Source organism: Clarias gariepinus, chromosome 19 (assembly GCF_024256425.1).
Source record: "Clarias gariepinus isolate MV-2021 ecotype Netherlands chromosome 19, CGAR_prim_01v2, whole genome shotgun sequence".
Lineage (NCBI taxonomy): Eukaryota > Metazoa > Chordata > Actinopteri > Siluriformes > Clariidae > Clarias > Clarias gariepinus.
In genome coordinates, this window is record NC_071118.1 from 10,916,867 (window position 1) to 10,940,027 (window position 23,161).

The following is a 23,161-nucleotide window of genomic DNA, read 5'->3' on the forward strand; positions in this document are numbered from 1 at the left end:
TGGCCAGTGTTACAGTTTCATTGTCCAACCCCTGTGAATTATAATATATCAGTCTCACATTCATATAACCTTTTTATTAGAATTACAGCCATATTGCACCATTGCCATAGCTTGTTATCCAAAAATAGCCAACACCTTCTGAGCAATCAGAAACAATATTTAACCATGCTGTGGTATAACCATGCTGTGGTATAAGGCACAAATATCCACAATCACAATACTCAGAAATACATACATAAATATTTAAAGTAACATATGTATAATGTATTATTATGTTTAGATTTGTTAAACAAAATGGCAGGAAAAACAAAGCATTAAAAATCAGTGTAATGATTAGAAATGCAACATGTACTACAAAATTAAGTTTAATTAAAAGTTCTATTTATTTTAATAATAAATCAAACATTAGCTTCTCCACAGTAACATTCAGCTCCTAGTTACTGTGAGCAACAATGAAAAATCTTATTCTACTGGGTATTATATACTGTATCTTATATTGTTATGGTCAGATTGGCCATAAATGTTTAGTAATAATGAGTTTATTCTGTGTAATACATTTTTAATTCACATAGAACAGTGTAATGTGATTTTTTTTTTTACAAAGCTCTGCACAAAGCCCTACTTAAAAAAAAAAAATTAATTAGATGAATAAGTTTTTTTTATTTGCTTCTTTGTTTGTTCAGAATCAGATGCTGCTTAACCAGCTGAGGGAGATCACTGGCATTCAAGACCTCCAGATTCTCCAGCGTGTCCTTAATGTAGGTTTAAGCCCATAGCCTTGCTCTGTGAGCTAACACCACAAACATGAAAAGAAATGTGACCTGAAATTTAAGACCAGACTCGCAGTTGACACCATTTTTATGAAAGCCAGTCCTTACAGTTATTTACAGTAATGTACAAAATTCTTAAGTCAGCAGTCATTTCTTATTATTTTGCTTTTAACGAGTCAGCCTTTTTTGTATTTTTTTATGTAGTCTTGAGGAATAGTTCTCCAGAATAGAAACCGGCCGGCTAATAGTATACTGGTAATGCTAAATGGTTGGAACAGAGAGGGGAAATGAGGCTGCTGAGGTTGTTACATAAGCATTCAATTTTTTAAATATATATCTTTAGGCAGCTTTTCACAGTAAAGCATTTGTTTCCATTTCTTTAAGGTACATCAATCAATTCATTAATAACATAATAATAAAACATTTAATTTATTTAGGAAGAAATGAGAGGTGGCTCAATACTTTTTAGCACAGTACTGTGTATATTTCACAAATATAAAAACCATACCAGATTTAATACCTAACTATTTTATCTGCAGGAAAGTCAGGGGGACATTAGCCATGCTGTGGGGCTTCTCACCACACAAACAGCAGAGGAGCAAGTACCTAAGGAAGCTCCACCTGCAGAGCATCACAGAGAATCTTCTGTTCAACACAGCAGTAAGATCAGAACAGGATACATTTAACAAACTATATGTTCTGTATTATAAACACTGTCATATACTGTTAGGTTCTGTCCTATTATTGTTTTTATAATATTACTTTTTTCTAAATATAAAACTCCACATTGAGTTGTTTACAAATATTAATATACAAAAAATAATTTTCAAGACAGGCTTAACACATTTTTTTCACATTTTTTCCCATAACTGAACTGCAAAAAATATGAAAACTACTGTGTATTATTATTGGAAATAATCTGTTAATACTACAAAGTTTCTAATTCTTCTATAACAGCATTTATATATTGTAATTTATATTTTTCTATAAAATAATTTTTTATTATAACTTTAAAGTTACTTTTAGTGTTGTCAATCATCTGTCAAAACATTGTTTTTTCTTTGGTAAACAATAGTAATAAGTAGTCTTAAATTATGTGGAGAGTCTGCTTTACAAGTCCATGTAAATGTGTTGTTATTATAAAAATGATCATAATCAGACAAGTGCATTAATCTGTGTCTGTGATTTGCCTACGCTACTCTCATAGCAGCTTGTATACAAATATGATTAGTGCCTTCTGACCAATCAGAATTAGGAATTCATGTAATAAGCCCTAACACTTTACTGTATATAGTGAGTTTATTATGAGACAAACTGCCTAAGAACAGATAAAGTATTCCTACAGGAAATTCTATTTATCAGTCTTTTGTAATATGGAAAAAAATTCTAATTTATTTGGATTTTAAATACAAGCATTTTCTTAGCTGTGACTGGTGTAACCTTGTTTGTAGATGCAGCTAACGATGAACTGCAGGCCGCCATTGAACTCAGTCTTCAGGAGTCTCAGCGGGCCGAGGCAGAGGACAGAGAGCTCCACAAGTATTCTCCCTTTTCCTAAAAGCCTACCCATATGTTGAGAATTAAAGCAGGTCCTATGACTGAAAAATATGCTCCTTGACATCCTGCACAGGGCTCTGGAGGCCAGTGCTGAGGAGAATGCAGCCTGTGTGAAGAGGAAGAGGAACGAGGCATCAGGGGATATGAGCAGTCCTGCAGACTGGATCAGGCAGGAGGGATGGCCTGTGGGCATCCGCAATGTAGGAAATACATGCTGGTTCAGTGCAGTCATCCAGGTAGGCTGCTATCTAAACTATACTGTTTACATTATGCATCATCACTCTGAGTACAGTACGTGTCATTATATTTGGTGTTTTACCCATGACCTATATTTTTTCTGCCATTTTTGCTTTAAGAATATGAACATAAAAACATGTAATTGCCTTATCAAATTTACAAATAAATAAGGGAATGAATTAAGATTAGATTATTTGAATAAATTTCATAAATACATAAACATTTAATATAAATGACATTAAAACGAATGTGTAATATAGTAGACTTACTTACCACCCTGAATGTACTATTTTCCAACAACCGCAAGAGCTAAAGTGGTTTATTTCTTTTATACCACAACAATGTGCCAACAAATACACCTGGTAAATAGTTAATGTATATCTGTTTATAGTTACTTTATGCTGTGGAGCATAAGTATACAAGTACGTTCCTATTATAACAGCCAGGTGTTAGGAAGCAGTGCTTATCTCCATCCTGATAACTTTTTCTTGTGAGAAATTGTAAAGTTTCAGCTTTACAAACTCCTCAATAACAGTCTCCCTCCTGGAAATTTCTCAGTCTTAGCAATTACACAATGCAAACAGGTCCCTTTGTCGTTAATACAGAAGCATTAATGTATTATAAATCTGTTTCATTTATAAAGATTAATCCTTTCTTTCTAAGCAATCAGAATCAAGAATTCAAGAGTGATGTAATAAATAAAACATGAATAGTACAATTTAAATCACAAAAGTAAACTAGTTATGTAATATACATTACTATGCAAAAGTCTTGCACCACCACCATTTCTTCACATTTGATGAACTTAATTTAATTAAATTTTTAAAATGTTTTACTTCGACAGGTTTCAAAGTGCCTCATAAAAAAAAAAAAATTTTAAATAGCTTTTCTATTTAACAACCTCAGCAGCGACCTCATTTCCCCTCTCGTCTGTTTCAACCACTCTGCATTCAGTGTCACCAGTATACTAATCACCAGCCTGAACATCTGTCATCATCTGCACCTGTTTCTCACTGGTTCATGTTTAAAGTTAGATGTTATTCATGCTTAAATGACTATAGGTCACTATGTGGCTTAACAAACAAAAACTTCGCTCTGAAACTTTGTTTTGGTCAGGTACAGGGACTGGACTAAAAAATAAGAACTGAGAACTGGGAAAAAAACAATTGCGTCCTTCAGGAAGCCCGGAGGACTATTCCACAAGATTACTTTTTTAAAAATACAAGAAAGTCTTTCTTTTTGAAGAAATGTGGGGTGGCTCAAGGCTTTTACACAATACTGTATAAAAGTACTGTGAATAGATACCTAATATTTTATCACACTGAATGAATATACAATAAAGAAATCTACTATAGGGGCACTTATAGAGACTATAGGGACGTCTGCATACAGTAGTGTATTTATCTAAAATGACTGAGAAAACAATAAACATTATTATGAAGCTTTGATACTACATACGTATGTGATGGATTGTTTTTTTAATCTTCTGAGGTATTCCTATGATGTCAGCCTGAATACACATACCTCATATCCTGCCCTGAACAAAAAAAACTCTTCAACGTTCTTATCTTAGTTGTTATCTTGTAATCTAGCCATACTGTGCAAATGAAATTACCTCTGTTGCTAATGACAGGAGGCTTGAAAAGATGAGCTTCTCTTTCTTTCTGATGCCAAAGCATCTCGCCACTCTAATTTTATTACAGCCATTCCGGAGTGAATTTAGCCAGGCTTCTCAGATGTCTGTGTTGAAATTCAAGACTTTATTGATATTGATAGACTGTAGAGCTAATTAAATAGCACAGCATGATATGTGCTGCTCTGAACTCTAAAGCCTGTGTTTGTTATAAATAAGTTTAAAATTATACGATTAGTTACAAAATTGTATTAGTTCTTATTTATTCTCTGTAGCGAAATAAAAAGAAAAACTAGGATTTTTGACATTAGAGTTTACACAGTGGCGAAACATTCAGTAACATATCTGAATTGTAAGTAACTGGAAGTTGTAAAAATTTTGTATTTTTATTATTATTAGCTCTGTTTCATTAATTGGACTAAATTGATAGAAAACACATAGTTATTTGGCTATATCTACATTACATTATTTTATTTTTTTCTTTCATTTTTTTTTCAGATTTGCTAGAAACAGAGCAGCAGATTTCCAACTTGGCGTAGGTTAATTGGTGCAGATGTGTGCACTATTCGACTATTAATGAGCTCCGCTCCAGTACTTGACAGCTCATCCGCCCCCAGTCATTTTGTTGTGTGACAAAAAGCATTGATGTTAACTTCAGCTCTGACCCCAGTAATTACCCACTTCGGAGTGTTTTACATCCCAAAATCCACCCCAGCCATTACGCTCTATTGACGAATATGCCTTGTGGTAAATGAAAACGAAATGACAGCAAATGATGATATGCATGAGTCACGCGAAATTTTCTCGCTCTTGTTGTTTTCAGTCTCTGTTCCATCTGCCGGTGTTTCGCAGACTGGTGCTCAATTACTGCCTGTCTGAGCGCGTGCTGGAGAAATGCAAGAGCCACTCTGTGAGTAATCAGCCGCCTGTGAGGATCTGGCTCATATTCTGACAAACATTCTGACACGCTCAGATCTTTAGATCCCTTCTGGGATAGCAGAGTACTTCTAGGAGTACCTTTGAATAAGGCCGCGTTTCGGCTAGATTATATATTTGGTGGGATCGCTTGTTTGTTGTCTTCGTGAGGAGCACTTTGACTGGATATGTAACACTCCCATATGTCTCTGTCTTTATGTGTAGGAGAAGAGAAACATAGCATTCATGCAGGAGTTGCGATGCCTCTTTGCCTTAATGCTGGGCTCCAATCGCAGGTTTGTGGACCCCTCCGCAGCTGTGGAGCTGCTCAGGGATGCTTTTAGGACCAGCGAGGCACAGCAGGTATAATTACTCTGGTTTAGTAAGCATGGCCTCGCTCTCTTTAGCAATCTCTCTCTCTCTCTCTCTCTCTCTCTCGCTGTCTGTCTATCTATCTATCTATCTATCTATCTATCTATCTACATATGTAACCCTAGATATCCTAGATATACTACATACATATCTTGCATAGGTGCATATAGCAAGGCAGTACTTTAATTTTACTTACCTGCTTTAGACATTTTAAATGAACACTGTATGCCTATTTTTAGGTGAAATATTAAAGACAAGGGTTCTGCCCCAGTGACAAACAAACCATTGGGTACTCATTGAGATTGAATAAACATTTCTCTTTGCATGCTTACTAAAGAGGTTGATGATAAACCATTAATTAATTCACTGCCATTTAGTAAAAATTCATTAGCCGATAATGTTTGTTTTGCAACATACTTTTCCCTAGTTTACGTTTCAATTTGCACACCACAAGCTATTTAGTTAAATCTGGTGTGCCGAAGATGGGAACCACTGCTTCAAGTGATCCACAATATTGGACACAATATTGGAGCAGTATTTTTCAGAGCCTTCTTTTTTTATTATGTTTGTTTAAACTTTTATAAAAGTGTCTTTGGGGAGAACAGCGTTCATCTCTCCAGTACAATTGTAAAGACTTGTAAAATCCTTGCTAAGGTTTGTTGAAGCTATTCTGGTAGCTCTTAGAAGCCCAACATCTTACTAAGACACTTTGTGTTGTTTTTCTTTCTTTAATTTATCACCTTTATATGCTACATGTGTGCAGCAGATGGTTAAGGTACTCACTGATGTGGTTAAGTGGAGGCAGTGTGTGAGAGGTAACATGCTTGCCTGTTTTAGGATGTTAGTGAGTTCACACACAAGCTGCTCGACTGGCTCGAGGACGCCTTCCAGCTGGCAGCTAATGGCAGGTATGCTTTTAGAAATGAAAAATGAAACCCAACTTATTTTTATCATTTCATTTTAAATAACAGAAGCTGATATATGGTCTTTCTGATTCTCCAGTAATCCAGAAGACAAACAGGACAACCCAATGGTTCAGCTTTTCTATGGGACATTTGTAGCTCAGAGAGTTTATGAGGGTGAGAGAAAAATAGCATTTCATAATTGAGGAGATATGTTGTCTGGATGTTTTACTGAAAAAATGTTTTTCGATGAATGCAGGTAAGATCCTGTCCACCATTGAGCAGTTTGGACAGTACCCACTGCAGGTAAATGGGTTCAACAATTTGGACGAGTGCCTGGAGGGTGCGATGGTAGCAGCAGAGATCGAATCTCTACAATGTGATCAAACTGTGTCACCTGGACAGGAGGTCAGTGTGACACATCAAACATCAAATTGGTCAATTCGCATTTATTTATAAATAAATGCTAATTGACCAATTTGATGTTATGAATATTAATGCTAATTTATGGTACAAATACGAATCGTGTAAGTATGGAACTTTTTTCCAGCGATGGTTCTCGAAGCTGCCACCAGTGTTGACTTTCGAACTCTCTAGATTTGAGTTCAATCAGTCTTTAGGACGACCAGAAAAGATACACAAAAAGCTGGAGTTCCCCCAGATTATCTACATGGACAGGTGAGAACTTACTCAAGGAGATTATTTTATTACTGTTTGTTTATACAGTAATATAGTATGAAACCTATGATGATTCCATCTATGTTATGATGCTGAGCTAGCTATCTTACTAGGTTATTTTTTCTACCACAATTATCATCATTTTAATTATGGTAAGGCATGTAATAAAATAAAATTTAATTTCACAAAGTCAATACATTTTTTTTCTTTTATGAAAATGGCTATTTTTTAAAAGCATAATTAAAGTTCATTTTATTACGTTACCTGGGCAACTCTGGTCCTTCAGGGCATGACTCCACAGGACCTCTGGAGGTGGCATGACTGAACCCCAGAGATCCTGTGGAGACAAGCCCACCCCAGAGGTCCTGTGGAGTCATGCCCTGAGGGACCAGGGTGTGTATCTAGCTGGCAGTGGATCTTTTGGTTCCAAAAGAGGGTTGTGGCATAGGCCCTCTGTACGTCCTAGTTATTCGGCCAGTGTGTCCCATGGGTTCTTGATCTGGGGAATATGGAGGTGGCTTTGGGCTTTTTGCCTGCTAAGCCCAGTGCTTGGTGGGCTATGATGCATTGGCTGTCCTGATGCATTTCTATTGTGTCCAGTTGATTTATGCTGCATTGACTTTTCTGTGGGATCATGGATCATGAGTAAGCCTTGAGTGCCAATGATCCTGTCACCAGTTTACTGGTATATAATTGATAATCAATTTTATTGTGATAATGTTTTGTGATGGTAATATTATGGCTGAGTTGTTTATTTCTAGCTCACATGTTAGTTTAGGAAAGTATACTTTAAAGGAAACTATTAGTTTACCTAATAAGTAATACTTCGCTTTTAATAAAGTATAATTTCTTATAGATGAAATATACCTAAGTGTAATTTAAGTAGACTTGAAGGTAACTTATACTGTATGAACATTACCAGTGCATGACACGTATAACAAATTTCACAAGACCAATCCATGAGGAGGAACACACTGTATTTATTTTTATAAATCAAAAATTATAAACAAATAATGTATTAACACCAACATATAACTCAAATTGACATGGCAGTTCAAAACAAAACAGAACACTCACACAGTATGAACACAGACTTGATTTGGGAAGGGTGAGATTAGAATTTGTGTCATTCAGCCTCTACAAAATCAGTCCCTGGCTGCCCATGAACATGCTGTACTTCTCTACAATTTCTCCCCTGTTAAATGACTGAGAGAGAAAGGAACCTTAACTCCAACAGTTAAACTAATTGGAAATAAAACCCTATTTCACATGCTTTGCTTGGCATCGGCTTGCTTGATGTATCAGGAGTCCAGCGTTATAGCCAGTGGTTTATGCTTTACTTAACATCATTGCTTCAAGGGAAATGGACAACAAAATGCTTCTTCCTTTACAGATAATTCTTCATACTGCTCTTATTTCACATCATCATCAATACACTGTTGAACTGTTAAAATACATGACAGTGTACACAAACATGCATCCACAGTACACACACTGTAGACGTCAGATATAAAAAAAAATATATGCCTGATGCAACAATCGTAAAGAAGCATACTGTACCTTGGCTGCACAAAGGAGAATGAGCCCAATAGGAGAAACATGAAATATACCAAACATTATTACTAGGTGACACCTCCAACCGTTCCTGGGATTTAAACTTTTCACCAATACTGTATTACCTGGTATGAAAGAGTGAGTAGTCAAATATAGACAAAGGAAGAGAGGCAGAAATGTGTACAGAGTGCTTGTGTATCACTATATTTGAGTGACTTGACAGTGGTGTGCATCCCAAAGTAGGAGTAAATCAAATCAAATTCAAATTTTATTCGTCACATACATAGTCATACACAGTATGATATGAAGTGAAATGCTTATACGACTGCTTTTGACCTCAATATTACAAAAAAATAAGGGAATTTTTAAAAACTTTTACATTTACATAATATACAGCAATAGGAATAATAAAAAAATTATAATGTCTGTGCAATCACAGACAACTGAATGTGTGTACAATACATTTAAGAGCAGAAAGCAGCACTGTGTTGGGACAAAAAAACGCAGCAATCATTTATTACAAAATGTCTATAGGCATTTTTAGCAGATAACGTTTAGCAAAAAATTATTTGCCAAAAGATCATCACTTAAAAATTTTAAATAGGTGTATATTAATTATGTTATAAAACTACTTTAAGTGTATAAACCTCCCAAGAAGCTAAAAAGTAAAACCAAAGATATGTACCGTAATGTAAAATGTATTTCTGTTTTGTTGTTTTTTTTATGAAAAAAAAGTCTAAAAATAGCATAGAAAAAAAAGTGTCCAGGAATTAGTATCAAAGACAAGGTATTGGTATTGGTATTGTTGTTGTTGTTGTTGTTGGTCTTTTGGCTGCTCCCATCAAGGGGTTGCTATAGTGGACCATCCAACGTGGGCACACAAATTTCAGATGCCCTTTCTGACACAACCCTCCCATTTTATCTCGGCATGGGACCTGCACTGCATCCAGTGGCTGGGGTTTGGGTATTGAGTGGGAACTGAACCCAGGCCTTCTGCATGGCAGAATAGAAACCTACCACTGCTATCAGTATCAGTACTGGTATCAAACATTTTTGAACGATATCTATCGTCCTTATATCTATCATCCTTGCAGCCAGATCACTTGTAAAAGAAACACTAGGGTTGTCCCTCAAAGGCTAGGAGTTACTGTAAGTTTAACTGGGTATCATTTTAAATTGGGTATGATTCTTATTTCACAAATGTTCATTAATTCTACCCTACCAGATCTTTCAGGTTGATGGGGTATGTGAAATTTCCAATCAATACTTAAGAATTTATAAAATTTCTGTCAATTTAGCCAAAATTTAAGCATTTACTTTTGAACATGGAAATGCCTTTTTTTATTTGGAAAATCTGTCCAAAATTACAAGCATGTATTTGAGATTTCTGACAGGTGGCATGTGTGTAAAATCAATTTGTAAACATTGAAATGGTGTAGTAGGCATGGGCAAACCATCAGGTTTAATCACATTCACATCATATGTCCTTGCGTATTTGCCCGAGCACAAATCAATCATGAGTCCAATATAACAAGTGTAGCTTGTTTGACATTACAAATCTAAAATCTGTCTTCAGGCATACGAATTACAAGTTATGCGACCAATCTTATCAAGAATCAGCAAATCTGGGCTGGGTGATCACTTATTGGATGACCAGAAATACAAATCCTAAGGTGAAGAGTGGAATTGTAGGAAAGGTAGATCAATGTTAGAAGACAAAATGAGATCATCAAAGAAAAGACTCTATCCCTAAAAACTCTATCCCTATAATTATAAGCAGACAAAGGGGCTTCCTTAGAGGCCCACTTAGCCACTTCATCAGTCAAAGCATTACCAAAAACCTTGTCAGAGTCTCCAGGGGCATGACCTTCACTTTAACCAATTGCAAGTGAAGCAAACTAGCCTGGGTAGCATGTAAAGTGGGCTTTCTATTAGATTATTTTGGTTTCATATCACACCATGTTTTAAATGCTTGTTTCATATCACCATAAAATTGCTTAAATAAAAGATTACCAGTGATAAAGTCAGCCTCATCAAAAGATCATTCCCTGGGATAAAGTAGCCAATGCGGAGCACCTTCTATACATACGGCCAAATTATTCACAAATGGTTCCACAGAAGCTCCAAGTTCTTGATTGTAGATCTAATCGTTTGGAATATATGAGGGTTTGGAACGACTACTGTCATCTGCCAATACGTCATCGAGCAAGAGCCATTCACCTGCATCTACATTAGAAACCCAGGCAGTATTGCTATGTGAAAAAAACTTAAAGAAATAAAAAAAAAAGAGGGGGTTAATATAGTACAAGGAAAAATATCGGAAAACACTAACAGTTTTTGTGTGAGTTAACAACTCTATGTACATAAATGATAAGATTCAGTTTTACAGATGTACTATACTGTATACTCTATAGACTATTACAGATGTACTATACTGTATACTCTATAGACTATTACAGATGTACTATACTGTATACTCTAAACTATTCCATACAGCAATACAAGCACACTCCAACTTTATGTATAATAGAGTAAAACAATAATAGTTAATGTTTTCTCAAGCATATCTCAATGAAAATGTTAAGGACAAGTATAGGCCAAAATACTTTTGTACATTTGTTTAGCATATCTCTGAGAAGTAAAAAAAAAAAAAGCATGCTTACTTCTACATACAAACTTACATACTTACTTCTATATATACTTTCTTTAAAAGAAGTATACTATTGGCACAGTTGAATAAACTACTTCTTTGAAAGTGTAACAGCAACCTGTAACAAGATGCTAGTTTTATAGTGTTGGTATATTGATCATTGACAACCTCTATCTGCAATGGTAGCTTACATGATATCTGTTTAATGTTAGTTTTACTGAATAGTTACTAACATGCAGATCCACCACTAAACTTCACAACCTTAACATTTAATGAAAATTAAAATTTGGAATAGGGAAAATGGATGGGAAATATTTAAAATCTTGTGTTTAAAATTTAGCACCCATTATTTTTTTTAATACTTTTGAAATAGGTACCTTCACAGAAATGTTGAACAGACACATGGAAGAAGAGGAGAGGTAAAAAGGCTCAAGGACCAGTTAACAGTTCTTCAGCAGAAGCTTGAAAGGTCAGGCATAAATTTCACAATTTTCAGTACTGTAATTGCAGATTTCTTAAAAAGGTTACACAGTCTCTGACTTAGCTTTATTGGCTTTATCTTTTAATTCAAGCTATAAAAACTATGGTTCCGGGCCGAACAAATACCCGCTGGCAGACATGCTGCAGTATGTTTTGGAGTTCGCCACCTCAAAACAGACAAATGCAAGCACGGTGGCCACCTCATTCGGACCTGCAAGCATCCCTGCACACACAGAACCCAGCTCAGAACACTCCAGGCAAGTGCCAACACTAACCATTTCTCTTTCCTTAATTCTTAACATAGAAAGTCACCATGTTTAACATAACAGGTTTATCTGTGTAGCTGCACTTAAATGTACCGTGCTGTTGAATTCTTGAATTCTGATTGATCATAAAGTGTTGCTTAATTTTCTGTAACAGCTGCTCAGACAGCAGTCCTGACTGTGAGGCAAATCACAGGTTCATATTAATGCATTTGCTTTCATTTGTTATCAGTTCTGCACTAACAGCCCATTTACAGGGGAAGTTCCTGTAAGTTTTCTGTCAAAGGATAGTCGTAGGATCAAGCTCGTTTAATTTCTAACAGCTAAAAAGTTTGATGAGTCGAAACACTTGGACACTGCTGACTGGTAAAGGTGCCGATGCTTACTGGTGTCCACTGCTAAAAATGCCTAGGGTAAGGATTCATAAGGATGTTACTTTGACCACCTACTGTACCTTAACTGTTGCTGACCAAGAACACCCCATCATGGAAATAGTATTACCTGATGGCAGTGGCTTCTTTCAGCAGATGCTCTATACAGATGCCCTATGCTGTATAGGGCATTTAATTCACCCGCCACACTGAAAAATGGTTGGAAGGATGGTTTAAAGAACACAATGAGTTTAAAGTTTAAGGTGCCAAACTCTCCAGTACTTCTCAGTCAAACCAAGGTTTTGTGGGATGTGCTGGAAAAACAAGTGCAATACTGTATATGGTGACCTGGTACAGTGGCTTGGTGCCAGATACCACAGCATACCTTCAGGGCTAGTGGACTACATACTGTACTTCAACAGGTCAGGGCTGTATTAAATACAGGGTGGTCATCATGTTATGGATATAAGTGTAGGTCAATATATCAGAAAAAGGTTTTCATATTATAATTAAGCTTCAGGAATAGGTCATATATAACTCCTCAGATTGTTCAAACTTATTTTAATACTTTTTGAATTCTGCTACTTTACGATAATGACCACCGTTAAAAGCGCAATATGAATTAAATTGAATTGAATTGAATATACTATACTGTACATATAGTACTGTGAAAGTCTTTATCTTTATCCTTAGTACAAATTTTATTACATATGTTTATGTCTGCATTATTGCATACAAAGCCATTAAATATCTCCAAACAACACTTTAAAAAGTATCATTTCTTTTAAAATGAAATTACAGAATGATATTTGCATGCCTGTAAAGAAAGCAAAATAATACATGACAGACCAGTTTTCAGATAGAAATAAACTAAAAACCTAATGTCAGTTTCTAAGTTTTGCATGAAAATAGAAAGGACAGTGTGACAAAGTTACCAAAAGAACTCATATTCTCCAGCATGCTCAGTAAAACCTAACGAATGTTTTCCTTACAGTACTATACAAATGTTTTGGAAACAAACAAAAAAAATCATAAGCAAAGATGTGTTAAATAAATAATTACTTTGACATAAAAGAACATTCTTAAAAGAGCACTAAAGAGTAATTAATACAGTCAGTATTTGGTATTAAATTAAATTATATTTTGATTAAAAATAAACAGTAGTGTTAGATACAGATTTGTGCAGTTTTGTAATTCAAACAGCTGGGAGGTTTGATGTATACATACATTAAAAATGACCAATTTCGTATATGCACCATATAGGGCAAATATTTGAATATATTACATATATTAATAATTCATATATGACCAAGCATTTCACTACATATCGTACTGTGTATGACTGTGTACTGTGTACGTGACAAATAAAATTTGAATTTGACCATATAGTATTACTTGTTCTGTATGATCCCACAGATCTGTAACAGATCCCAGATTCATGTATTTTATTTAGCTGTAAAGTGCATGCTAAAAGCATGTATATAGGGTTTTGGCCATGACTTTGCATACATTAATTATTCACATAAATATTATTTGTAGATTGGCCCCCACAATCTAACTTCTTTTTGCATGGGCAGTTTATCTGGTTACCCTGCATTATATCTGATTTAAGTAAGCCAGAGCTTTAAAAGATATATTTAACAAATCGTCGATACATCCCTGTAATACCATCGTAAATATTGATGTTTTTCTTATGTTTTGTCAATATTGAAAATAATACTTAATTGACTTTACTGAGCATCACATGTAAATAATCATCTGATTGATATGAAATTTACGAAATGGATTTTAGACACGTCACATATTATATAGGGTGAGTCCAAAGTTCTTTCCTGATTATGTACAATCATATGTTTGAAACATGCGTGGATTATGTATTGTATATCAATTAATAAATAATTTTCTGTTACCAATTAACTGATTAAGTTTTTTCACATGTAACACATTTATTTTAATATTTCACTTATGATTTCCCCACATATTTTTGTATTTATTTTTTAAATGTGAACACATACCGCCTCTTCTACATGTACACGTGCAATGTCACGTGTTGAGTCCTTATTCAGTTCTAAGGCATAGCGTGGTGAAATTCAGCGGTAAATGTTTTCCCATTGCATGACCTTTTTTTTTTGTTGCAAGAACCCTGAAGAAATAATAACTGAATGAATGTGCATTGTAACCCTTGTTAGCCAAACAGAAGCAGATGATGCAGGCTCATCAGATGATTTAGGCTGCACACAGAGTTCTAACCAGAGGACACCCATCCACAAGCCCTTCACCCAGTGTAGACCCCCTGCTGATTGGCCTCAGCACCCAGTGCCCAGCAGCGTGAGCGAGGAGGAGCTACACTTTGTCAGGGGCTGCCTGCAGCGCTGGAGAGCCGAAGCGGAGAACAGCATCAACGGTGCGTCCTCTTCTTGGCTTTCAGACAGTTACGGCATTTTTCTCTCTCGGTGTGAAGTATTACCTAGACCTCTGCCTTTACAAGAAAACAGAAAAAAGCAATCATTGTTCTCCACCAGCATTGCAGAAGCTGTTTTGTTCCTTTCAGCTCTGCAGTATCGACTGTTGTTCATGAGGCCACATGTTGTGCCCTTTACCGTATTGTATTAGAGCACAGCCTTATTTTCCAGCAGATATCCTAATGTGTTTGAGTGTATCAGGAGCCTGGCCTCGGGTGCACCCTATTGATCGCTGTTCTCTCCTTGTGTTCAGAGCTCAAGGCCAGCATTGACAAGGTCAGCCAGGCTCTGGAGGGGATGTACTCAGATAACAGTCTGTGTCAGGTAAAGTCTATATTCCAAAACAGCCCTTGGCTCTACAGACTTCCACTTCGTTTCATTGTGGCATTATTTTCAGTCTGTGACCAAAATGCTATATTATTTCAAAAAGTTCAGTGACTGTGCGGGTGTTTGTGTTTGTGCAAGCATGATTGCCATAGACAGAAATGTTAAAAACTAACTAAATATTAATGCACAATTAAGGCTTATTTGTATGGCTTGTAATTGTAATTATAACTAATAAGATTTCCAGCATTTTTGTTGGCCTGGGTCATAACTTAGCAAAGTAGAGAGTAGTGTAACTGTAAAAAAAAAAAACATTAGAGTAAATACATTATAAGTTGGAATTAATAAGTATCCTGCTGTGATATAGAATCAAATGAACTCATTTAAGTCTTTTTATTTAAAAAAAAAAAAATTCTAACATTTTCATGAAGACATGAAATTAGAATTTGCTGTTAGATTTCACAAAGATCTTTTTTTTGGGGGAAAATTCACCAGGATGAAACCCTATAGTAAAGTTATCGCCTAGAATGCAAAAGTCATTTTCTATTGTCATTGTTCATCTAAGTCATTTAGATGGGTTTCCAGTGTGCATGTACAAACAAAAACCAGCAATGGAAAAAAAACAAAAAATTTTTTTTACGTTTTCTTCCATTGCTAGTTTTTGTATTGGTCAGGGCTTAAACAAGCCAAATGGATTTTCCCTAAAGTGACCCTGGTCCTTTGGGGTGGGGCTCAGCATTAGTTAATTTACATAGACACTGAAATGGTGCGGTTGGAAGAGTAGTGAAATAAAGGTAGCTTAAGGTATGAAAATGCATTGTCTGAGATGAATTTCTGGTGGAGAATTAATACACACACATAAACACACACACACACAAACACACACACACACACACACACACACACACACTTCAGGGGAGCTCTGAGACCTGTGTAACACAATTGTAAAATATGATTACAAAAAAAGAAGAAGAAGAAACAGAGTCTAGTTACCCCCGAGAATGTCTAGATACCCACCAAAAGGGTTATGGACAAAAGATTCAAGACTACTGAAATTAACTGATGTTTATGTAATTAGGTTGTAATTTAACAATTAACTTTAAAAATAACTTACATTTATGAAAACAATGTCTATTTTGTACCCACTTTTATACTTTATACTTTTATACATTTTGACTTTTATTTATACCTCAGCCTTTGGTATTGTTGTTAAAAAAGTGTCTCACATATATCAAAAAGTGAATTTTTAGATAGGATCATATAACTCCATTTTTAATAATACTTAATGCTTCTTATCCTTCAATCCATGCTTTGTTTTTTGTAAATATGCATACACATTACTATTTTTATCAGATTAAAAAAACACGTTTGAAAAATAAAATTTTGTGCCCCTGTATGTAGTGTTCGTAACTTTTTTAAATTCAAATCTTTCAATGATCTTAATTGTCATTTAGATAAAACTTGGCCAGTTTAGATTTATATGAAAAGACAAAAAAACTGAAAAAGTAAAATGCTAAATTGTTTTATATTGATATTGCAACATGAATTTGACATGGTTACAGACACTACAGATTTTTTGCATTTCAGCTTTTACCAAAAAAACTATTTAAGCAACAATTTTTGCAGGTCATACTGTATGCTTCTATAAGCTTACACCAATTTTAGTATAAATACTCATTAAGAAATATGCAATCACTGTTAAATTATAATAGTTTCAAGCGAGACAGTTAAACACTGATAGACTGATAAATGAGCATTATTGGAGCACTTATAAAATCATCTCTCCAAAAAGGCTGAAGTTACTGTAGGCACTTGAAATTTTTAGGAAAGCAAGATTGTTTACTTCAATTTTGCATAAACTTCAGCAGTAGCTTCTTTGGCACACACATTTTAGTCATTATATATATAACATAAACCAAAAATTAAATTAGCACAAATACTGTGTTTTGGCTGTTTGTAACATTTTACCAAAGTTATTTTTTAACTTATACGTTATGTTTTTTGTTATTAAATTGTTGATGAAATATTACTACATACATTTTTCATTTTGGGGACATAAAGTTTTTCTTTTTATGTAATAATGTTGTATCAGTGTATGTTATAGACACAAATCTAATCGTTATTAATTACTGATTTTATTTATTAATTGTTTCTTAATTTTTAACTGTTTACTAGAATTCAGCCACATCTGACTTGTTTGCCAGAGCACCACACATTAATGTCATATAATTCCTAGTCTGTATAATAGTAGTAAATGTGATAAGTCTGGTATTAAATATGATTTTATAGCTACAGCAGAGTTTTTGACTGAAATATACCTTAAAAAACATTGAGGTTCCACTTGTCTGCCAGGGCAGCTCTGACCCTTAAGGCCATGATACCAAAAGACTTTTGGGTGGATGATGTGTTGTCTGAAAACAGGACATTAGTAGTGGATATTTTGTACGCTTTTGGTTGTGGTCCCTTAGATTGGACTTATTCGTCCAGCGTGTTTCATGGGTGCTGCTTTGGATTAGGATCTGGGGAATTTGGAAGCAAGGTCGGCGACCCAGAGTTCTTTGCATGTCGGCGGTTCTGATACATGGCCAGAACTGCCTTTTTTTAGTAAGCTGTGGTGCATTGACTTTTTTGACTGGACAGGATGGCTTCTGCTACTCACAGGCCTAAATGAGCCTCGGGTGCCCATGATCCTCTCACCAGTTTATTGGTCTATAACTGATAATCATTAATAATGTGGTAATGTTATGTGGTGTTAATGTTATTGCTGATCATGTAAATAGTTTACCATATCAAGACCCGGTTGTGACTGGAAGTCAGGGAAATGCAGGATGTCACATCAGTCTCTACACAAATGATCAATCGTGGTTGTGTCATAGTCAATGTCCACTGCTGTGTTGTTCCACAACACTTCCAAGCTCACAAAAGCTAATCGATCCAGGCTTGAAAATGATTTCAGTACTTTCTTATCTAATGAAAGGCATTCTTAAAGGAAAATAAGAATGCCTTTAAAAGTAAAAAAATAAACAGCTTTTTTATTATATAAAAATATACCTAAGCAAACTTCGCTCACACCTGATCAAGATAACTATATTCATGTTATAAGTTGTGCTTTAATATACTGTAGCTCAATGGATGAAACAATGCAGCAGGGATTTAAAAAAATATACTTTTGTCTTAACAGTAACCTAAGACTAATGGGCACTGCAAAACATATCTATATATAACAATCTTGAATATAGTCACATTTATCTAGTATTCCATATTTTATGATTACAGTAAACCACATATGAGATCAGCATAAAAAGCATGTTTCTAGACTTATTTAACTAATTTCAAGCTTGTCTTGTTCTACTGACAGATCATTACTGTAAATTTGAATAATTTATCTCTAAAAAGAAGCTAAATTATCTGCCAGAAAGCTCGAAATGAGTAAAAGCCACTAAAATGGGGTGAATGTTTTATTTGATTTATGAAAATCTTCAAATAAAAAATATTGCCAACCTCAGTGAGACTGAGACTGATATTTCTCTTGGTATTTTCAGGTACCGTATAGGCTACATGCAGTTCTTGTTCATGAGGGACAGGCATCTGCTGGTCATTACTGGGCCTACATCTACGATCACTCTCATAAACGCTGGCTCAAGTACAATGATGTGATGGTGACCGAGTCGTCCTGGGAGGAGCTGGTGCGGGACTCTTATGGCGGAATGACCAATGCCAGTGCTTACTGCCTCATGTACATTAATGACGGACTGCCACACCTCATAGCAGGTATTGACTTATGTAGTTGGAGGTGCTATATCGAACATAGTCTACTCCTCATTAAAATATTTTTTGCACCTGCCAGCTGTTCATTTTATAGACTTGTTACTATGAAAGTCAAAAAGGGGGCTGTTAAGCAGCATTTTATTATAATCCATGTGGTTTACTAGGAGGATGCTCAGAACATTCATTTAGGAGTTGAAACAATTGTTATATGCAAAAAAAAAAAAAAAAAAAACAGGCAATATTTTTTTCAATCTTTTCCCTTTCAGTTTCAGTTAACATGTGCCCACTGTAGCTTTAGGATCTTGTTCGTAGGTGACAGGAGTGGAATCTGATGTGGTCTCCCGCTGTTGTAGCTCATTCACTTCAAGGTTCGATGTGTAGTGTGGTACAATTACTGTAGCCTTCCTGTCAGCTTGAAACAATCTGGTCATTCTCCTCTGCCCTCACATCCAGCTTGCCCATCTGGCGACAACAACCATGCCGAAAACCATGTTTTAATTTGTACATTAATTGAAGCTCTTGATCTGTACCTGATAGACTAGATATAAATCATTATTATATTATGCTTTGCGCTGCTGTCATATGATTGCCTAATAGGATTTCTATGAATAACTAGATGTACAGGTGTTCCTAATAAAGTGGATTTGATTTTAATTTTTTTAGTAATCTGTTTACAGTCATTTATTTTTTTATAAAGATCATATTTTCAGCCAGAACATAACCATTTCATTATTTGAAAGGCTTCTTCGCGTTTGTTATAGTTTTTATGTCTCTTACATAGTTGAAAGTATCATATTTAAATGTACTGTATATGGACAGTAATATTTTTTAAAAAAGTAAATGAAATAACTTTATATGCAAGGCAAGCTTCTTTGCAACCAAAAACCCTGCATAAATAAATAATCACCTTCTTGCAGGGCTTAAACTCTATTTTTCTAATCCAAGCATGAAAATATTTTGGCAATTAAGAAGTAGTTTTTTCAAGCATAGAAAAAGTAGGAGAGAAATCGCACTGTTGGTATTAATAGTCTGTATTTTTAGTATATCAGTTGGTAACAGGATAGTGGATTGCTCGAAACACTATAAAGGGCAGCGTTTGGCCTGTGCCTCCCCTGCTAACGGGGGTGTGTTGAGTTATAAGGTTGTACTCCGAGATGTTTATACTATGTCATGTTTATGCTATTGGTGGGGTTTAAGATTTTTGAAATGGCTGCTTTGTATTAATCAATAGAGCTTTTTCTGTAAAATTTCTTGGAGGTTTTTTCAAGTGTCGTACAACATCCAGCGCATGTATATATTCTGAACTAGTGGTTGTTTTACCGTCTCATTTGTGTTTTACGGCAGAGGACACAGACAACGAGACAGGACAGGTTTTGCAAGGCATGGACTCCCTTCCACCCGTACTCAAACGCTACGTCCGTGAGGACAACCGTTGGTTCCAGCAGCAACTGAGGGAATGGGAGGAGCAATTCCATCATGCGCCTCAGGAAGAGCCCCAGGTTCCCACAGTGCAGCCTAACGCTAGCAACGAGGAGACCATTCCTGAACCAGAGCATCCAAATCCAGAACCAGATCAAAAAGACAGCCATGAGAACCCTGAAGTGACGACCACAGAGGCAGAACAGGAGCCGGTCCAGGATTCAGAAGGTCAGCTACTTTTCCAGACAAGGTAACATAACTGGTTGCATCTGTTGCAGTTTATCACATGACGGCGCTTCTGCTTTCCAGAGGCCACAACCAGCATGGCAGCTCTTGATTTGTCACCAGAGAGCAATGAGGGGGTAAAGGAGGGTACTGAGGATGCCACCTCTCCCAGTCCGACCGACAGCCAGCTGGATGAGAGTCAGGTAAACCAGTCAGTTGATCCTGTTTAAAAATAGTCCCCTTAGATAGCTCCTGGAAACAGCATGCAGGTTACTGTACAGAGGAATTGTATTTGGGTTGCTTGCTCATCAAAACAAGTAGGGATTATTGAAGCTAAAATACAAGTGGTGATTAAAATAACGGAAATGTCATATATAATATATCGAACCTGAACAGTGGAAGATATTGTAGGTATTTTACTAACCATCTAAAGCTCAAGGCATTTTAGCCATCATTTGTTTTGCTGTTTTTTTTACAGGGCTCAGGATTGTGCAGTATAGAGTAACATATAATTTTTTTCAGCACAAGACAGGCAATATGATAAACTGAATTTTAGTTCATTTTAAACAACTACCTAAACATGACTGAGCAAGAAATACAAAAATGGATCACATAAGCAAAGAATAGCACAGATACACATAATCACGTGTTTTTAATGTTGTTCTATGACCAAACATAATAATAGTATGCAATATATTTTGAGGATTCTACATTTTTGCAACATCATTCCCATATTCTGGTAGTGGTAAAATTTACAGTTTATAAAAGTAACTTTTGGGTTAGCACTGTTGCCTTGTACCTCCAGGGTCCGGGTTTCATTACCGTCTCTGTGTGCATGGAGTTTGCATGTTCTCCCCGTGCTTGGTGGGTTTCCTCTGGGTACTCCGGTTTACTCCCACGGTCCAAAGACATGTAGATTAGGCTAATTGGCGTTCCCAAATTGCCTGTAGTGTGTGAATGAGTGTGTGAGTGTATGTGTGTGTGCCCTGCGATGGTTTGGCACCCTGCCTCGTGCGCTAAGCCTCCTGGGATAGGCTCCAGAATACAGGATAAAGTGATATAGAAGATAAGTGAGTGAGTGATAACTTTTGTTCTACCTGTCATATCCGAAAACCCAAATACACACACAGTCTTCCATATTAACACTTAAAAATAAATATTTATCATCATTGGCCCATGCCGTGTTGCTGGCACATACCTGTGCCGCTTGAATTTTAAGGGTTTTAAGTTAGTCTGTGCCCAGTGTAGCCTCAGATTCCTGTGTTGGCTGATTGAGTAATTAAGTCCATATTAAAGTGGGCTGTGCGTCTTTACTCATGTTATATACATGCCATCAAAACCAATTATAAGGTCAGGTATCAAATGTAGTGGATCTTTATTTTTATCATTTGTAATTAGTTCTGTATTCCATTTATCCCGTAATCTCACCAACACAGTAAGAGGCATGTCCTAAACACACCACAACCTGCTGCAGTCTGTTTAAAACCACATGAGTCCTCATTTGTGCAGTTGTTTAAATGGAATTAATTAATTTAAATTAAGGCTCATAACAAGTCCACGAACATGCAATTGCATTAAGTCCTTGTCCCTTTTAGTCCTTTAGTTTTTTACCAATGCATGTAAATAGGCTGCTTACCTTTAATCATGCACAGAAGCTCTGTCATTAGTTCACAGGGTTAAGTGTTACTTCATGCATCAATGCAGAGAACAGGGTGTGATGTTAAATGAGTTCCATACATCTGTTTCTTTGCTCAGCACAGAATTTTTGTGGTGAGTCCTGCCCTCTAGTGGTGAGACGTTATTGTGGTTTTGAGACCTGGGATGTGATTTTAAGATTCATAAGAGTGTGCATTTTAAATATTAATAAAAGCTCTCAGAAGCAGCCAGTGTTTACTTTAAGGCTGGTGATCAGATATGAAACTTCTAGGATTGAAATGTCGAGAACATGGGATGCAAAGCTCATTGTGTGCTCCGGTCTGATGTGGTTACTTTTTCCTACAGTTAATGTTTTATCCCGGTGAGGTGTGCAGAATTATAAATTCATTTATTATTACGAGGAGCAGTCCAGTTCAACTTGGACTTTTGATTGTGCAGAATAACAGAACATCAGTTATGAGTTATGACAGCCTAAATAATCCCCACTAATCTACACTAATGCATTTATCCCAGTGTTTCACTAGTGCTTGGATACCATCAAGGTAGAAAGTTTTCTCAGTACCTTACAGCCACGATATGACTGCCTGCTTCACATCTGAAACCCTGGCGTCCCAGAAACTGCTTTAATATCCCTGTAGGCAGGAATGTACAGGGGGTGTGTACAGGCGAAGTCCCTTAATACGCAAGTGGTGTTTATGAGTGATTGTGTGTATAGTTCCGACAGACAGATGTGTCTCTGCTGCAAGTTGGCGACATGTTTTCAAGAATCAGGTGTTCCACTCGCTAAATGTTCACGACTAAGTGAAAGACTGACGGGGCTATGAGCCACCTCAGCTAGGAATATGTTTTACTGTAGATAAAAGTCTTATCAATGTACTACGCTTGATGTCTTCTGTAAATGTCAATTAGCTTTATGCCTTTATTT

The 23,161-nt window shown here is 36.0% G+C and overlaps 1 protein-coding gene across 1 annotated transcript in view; it reads left to right on the forward strand.

Annotated features, from left to right (window-relative positions):
- usp28 (ubiquitin specific peptidase 28) overlaps nucleotides 1-23,161 on the forward strand; it is a 34,634-nt gene that overhangs the window by 5,485 nt on the left and 5,988 nt on the right. The window contains exons 2-18 of the mRNA XM_053478397.1: nucleotides 684-758; nucleotides 1,310-1,430; nucleotides 2,222-2,309; nucleotides 2,401-2,563; nucleotides 5,021-5,107; nucleotides 5,338-5,475; nucleotides 6,322-6,392; nucleotides 6,487-6,563; nucleotides 6,646-6,794; nucleotides 6,937-7,064; nucleotides 11,642-11,737; nucleotides 11,841-12,005; nucleotides 14,572-14,786; nucleotides 15,098-15,168; nucleotides 18,711-18,939; nucleotides 20,281-20,583; nucleotides 20,665-20,783. Of these exons, the coding sequence (XP_053334372.1) occupies nucleotides 684-758; nucleotides 1,310-1,430; nucleotides 2,222-2,309; nucleotides 2,401-2,563; nucleotides 5,021-5,107; nucleotides 5,338-5,475; nucleotides 6,322-6,392; nucleotides 6,487-6,563; nucleotides 6,646-6,794; nucleotides 6,937-7,064; nucleotides 11,642-11,737; nucleotides 11,841-12,005; nucleotides 14,572-14,786; nucleotides 15,098-15,168; nucleotides 18,711-18,939; nucleotides 20,281-20,583; nucleotides 20,665-20,783 (2,295 nt within the window). The remainder of the gene's footprint in view (nucleotides 1-683; nucleotides 759-1,309; nucleotides 1,431-2,221; nucleotides 2,310-2,400; nucleotides 2,564-5,020; nucleotides 5,108-5,337; nucleotides 5,476-6,321; nucleotides 6,393-6,486; nucleotides 6,564-6,645; nucleotides 6,795-6,936; nucleotides 7,065-11,641; nucleotides 11,738-11,840; nucleotides 12,006-14,571; nucleotides 14,787-15,097; nucleotides 15,169-18,710; nucleotides 18,940-20,280; nucleotides 20,584-20,664; nucleotides 20,784-23,161) is intronic.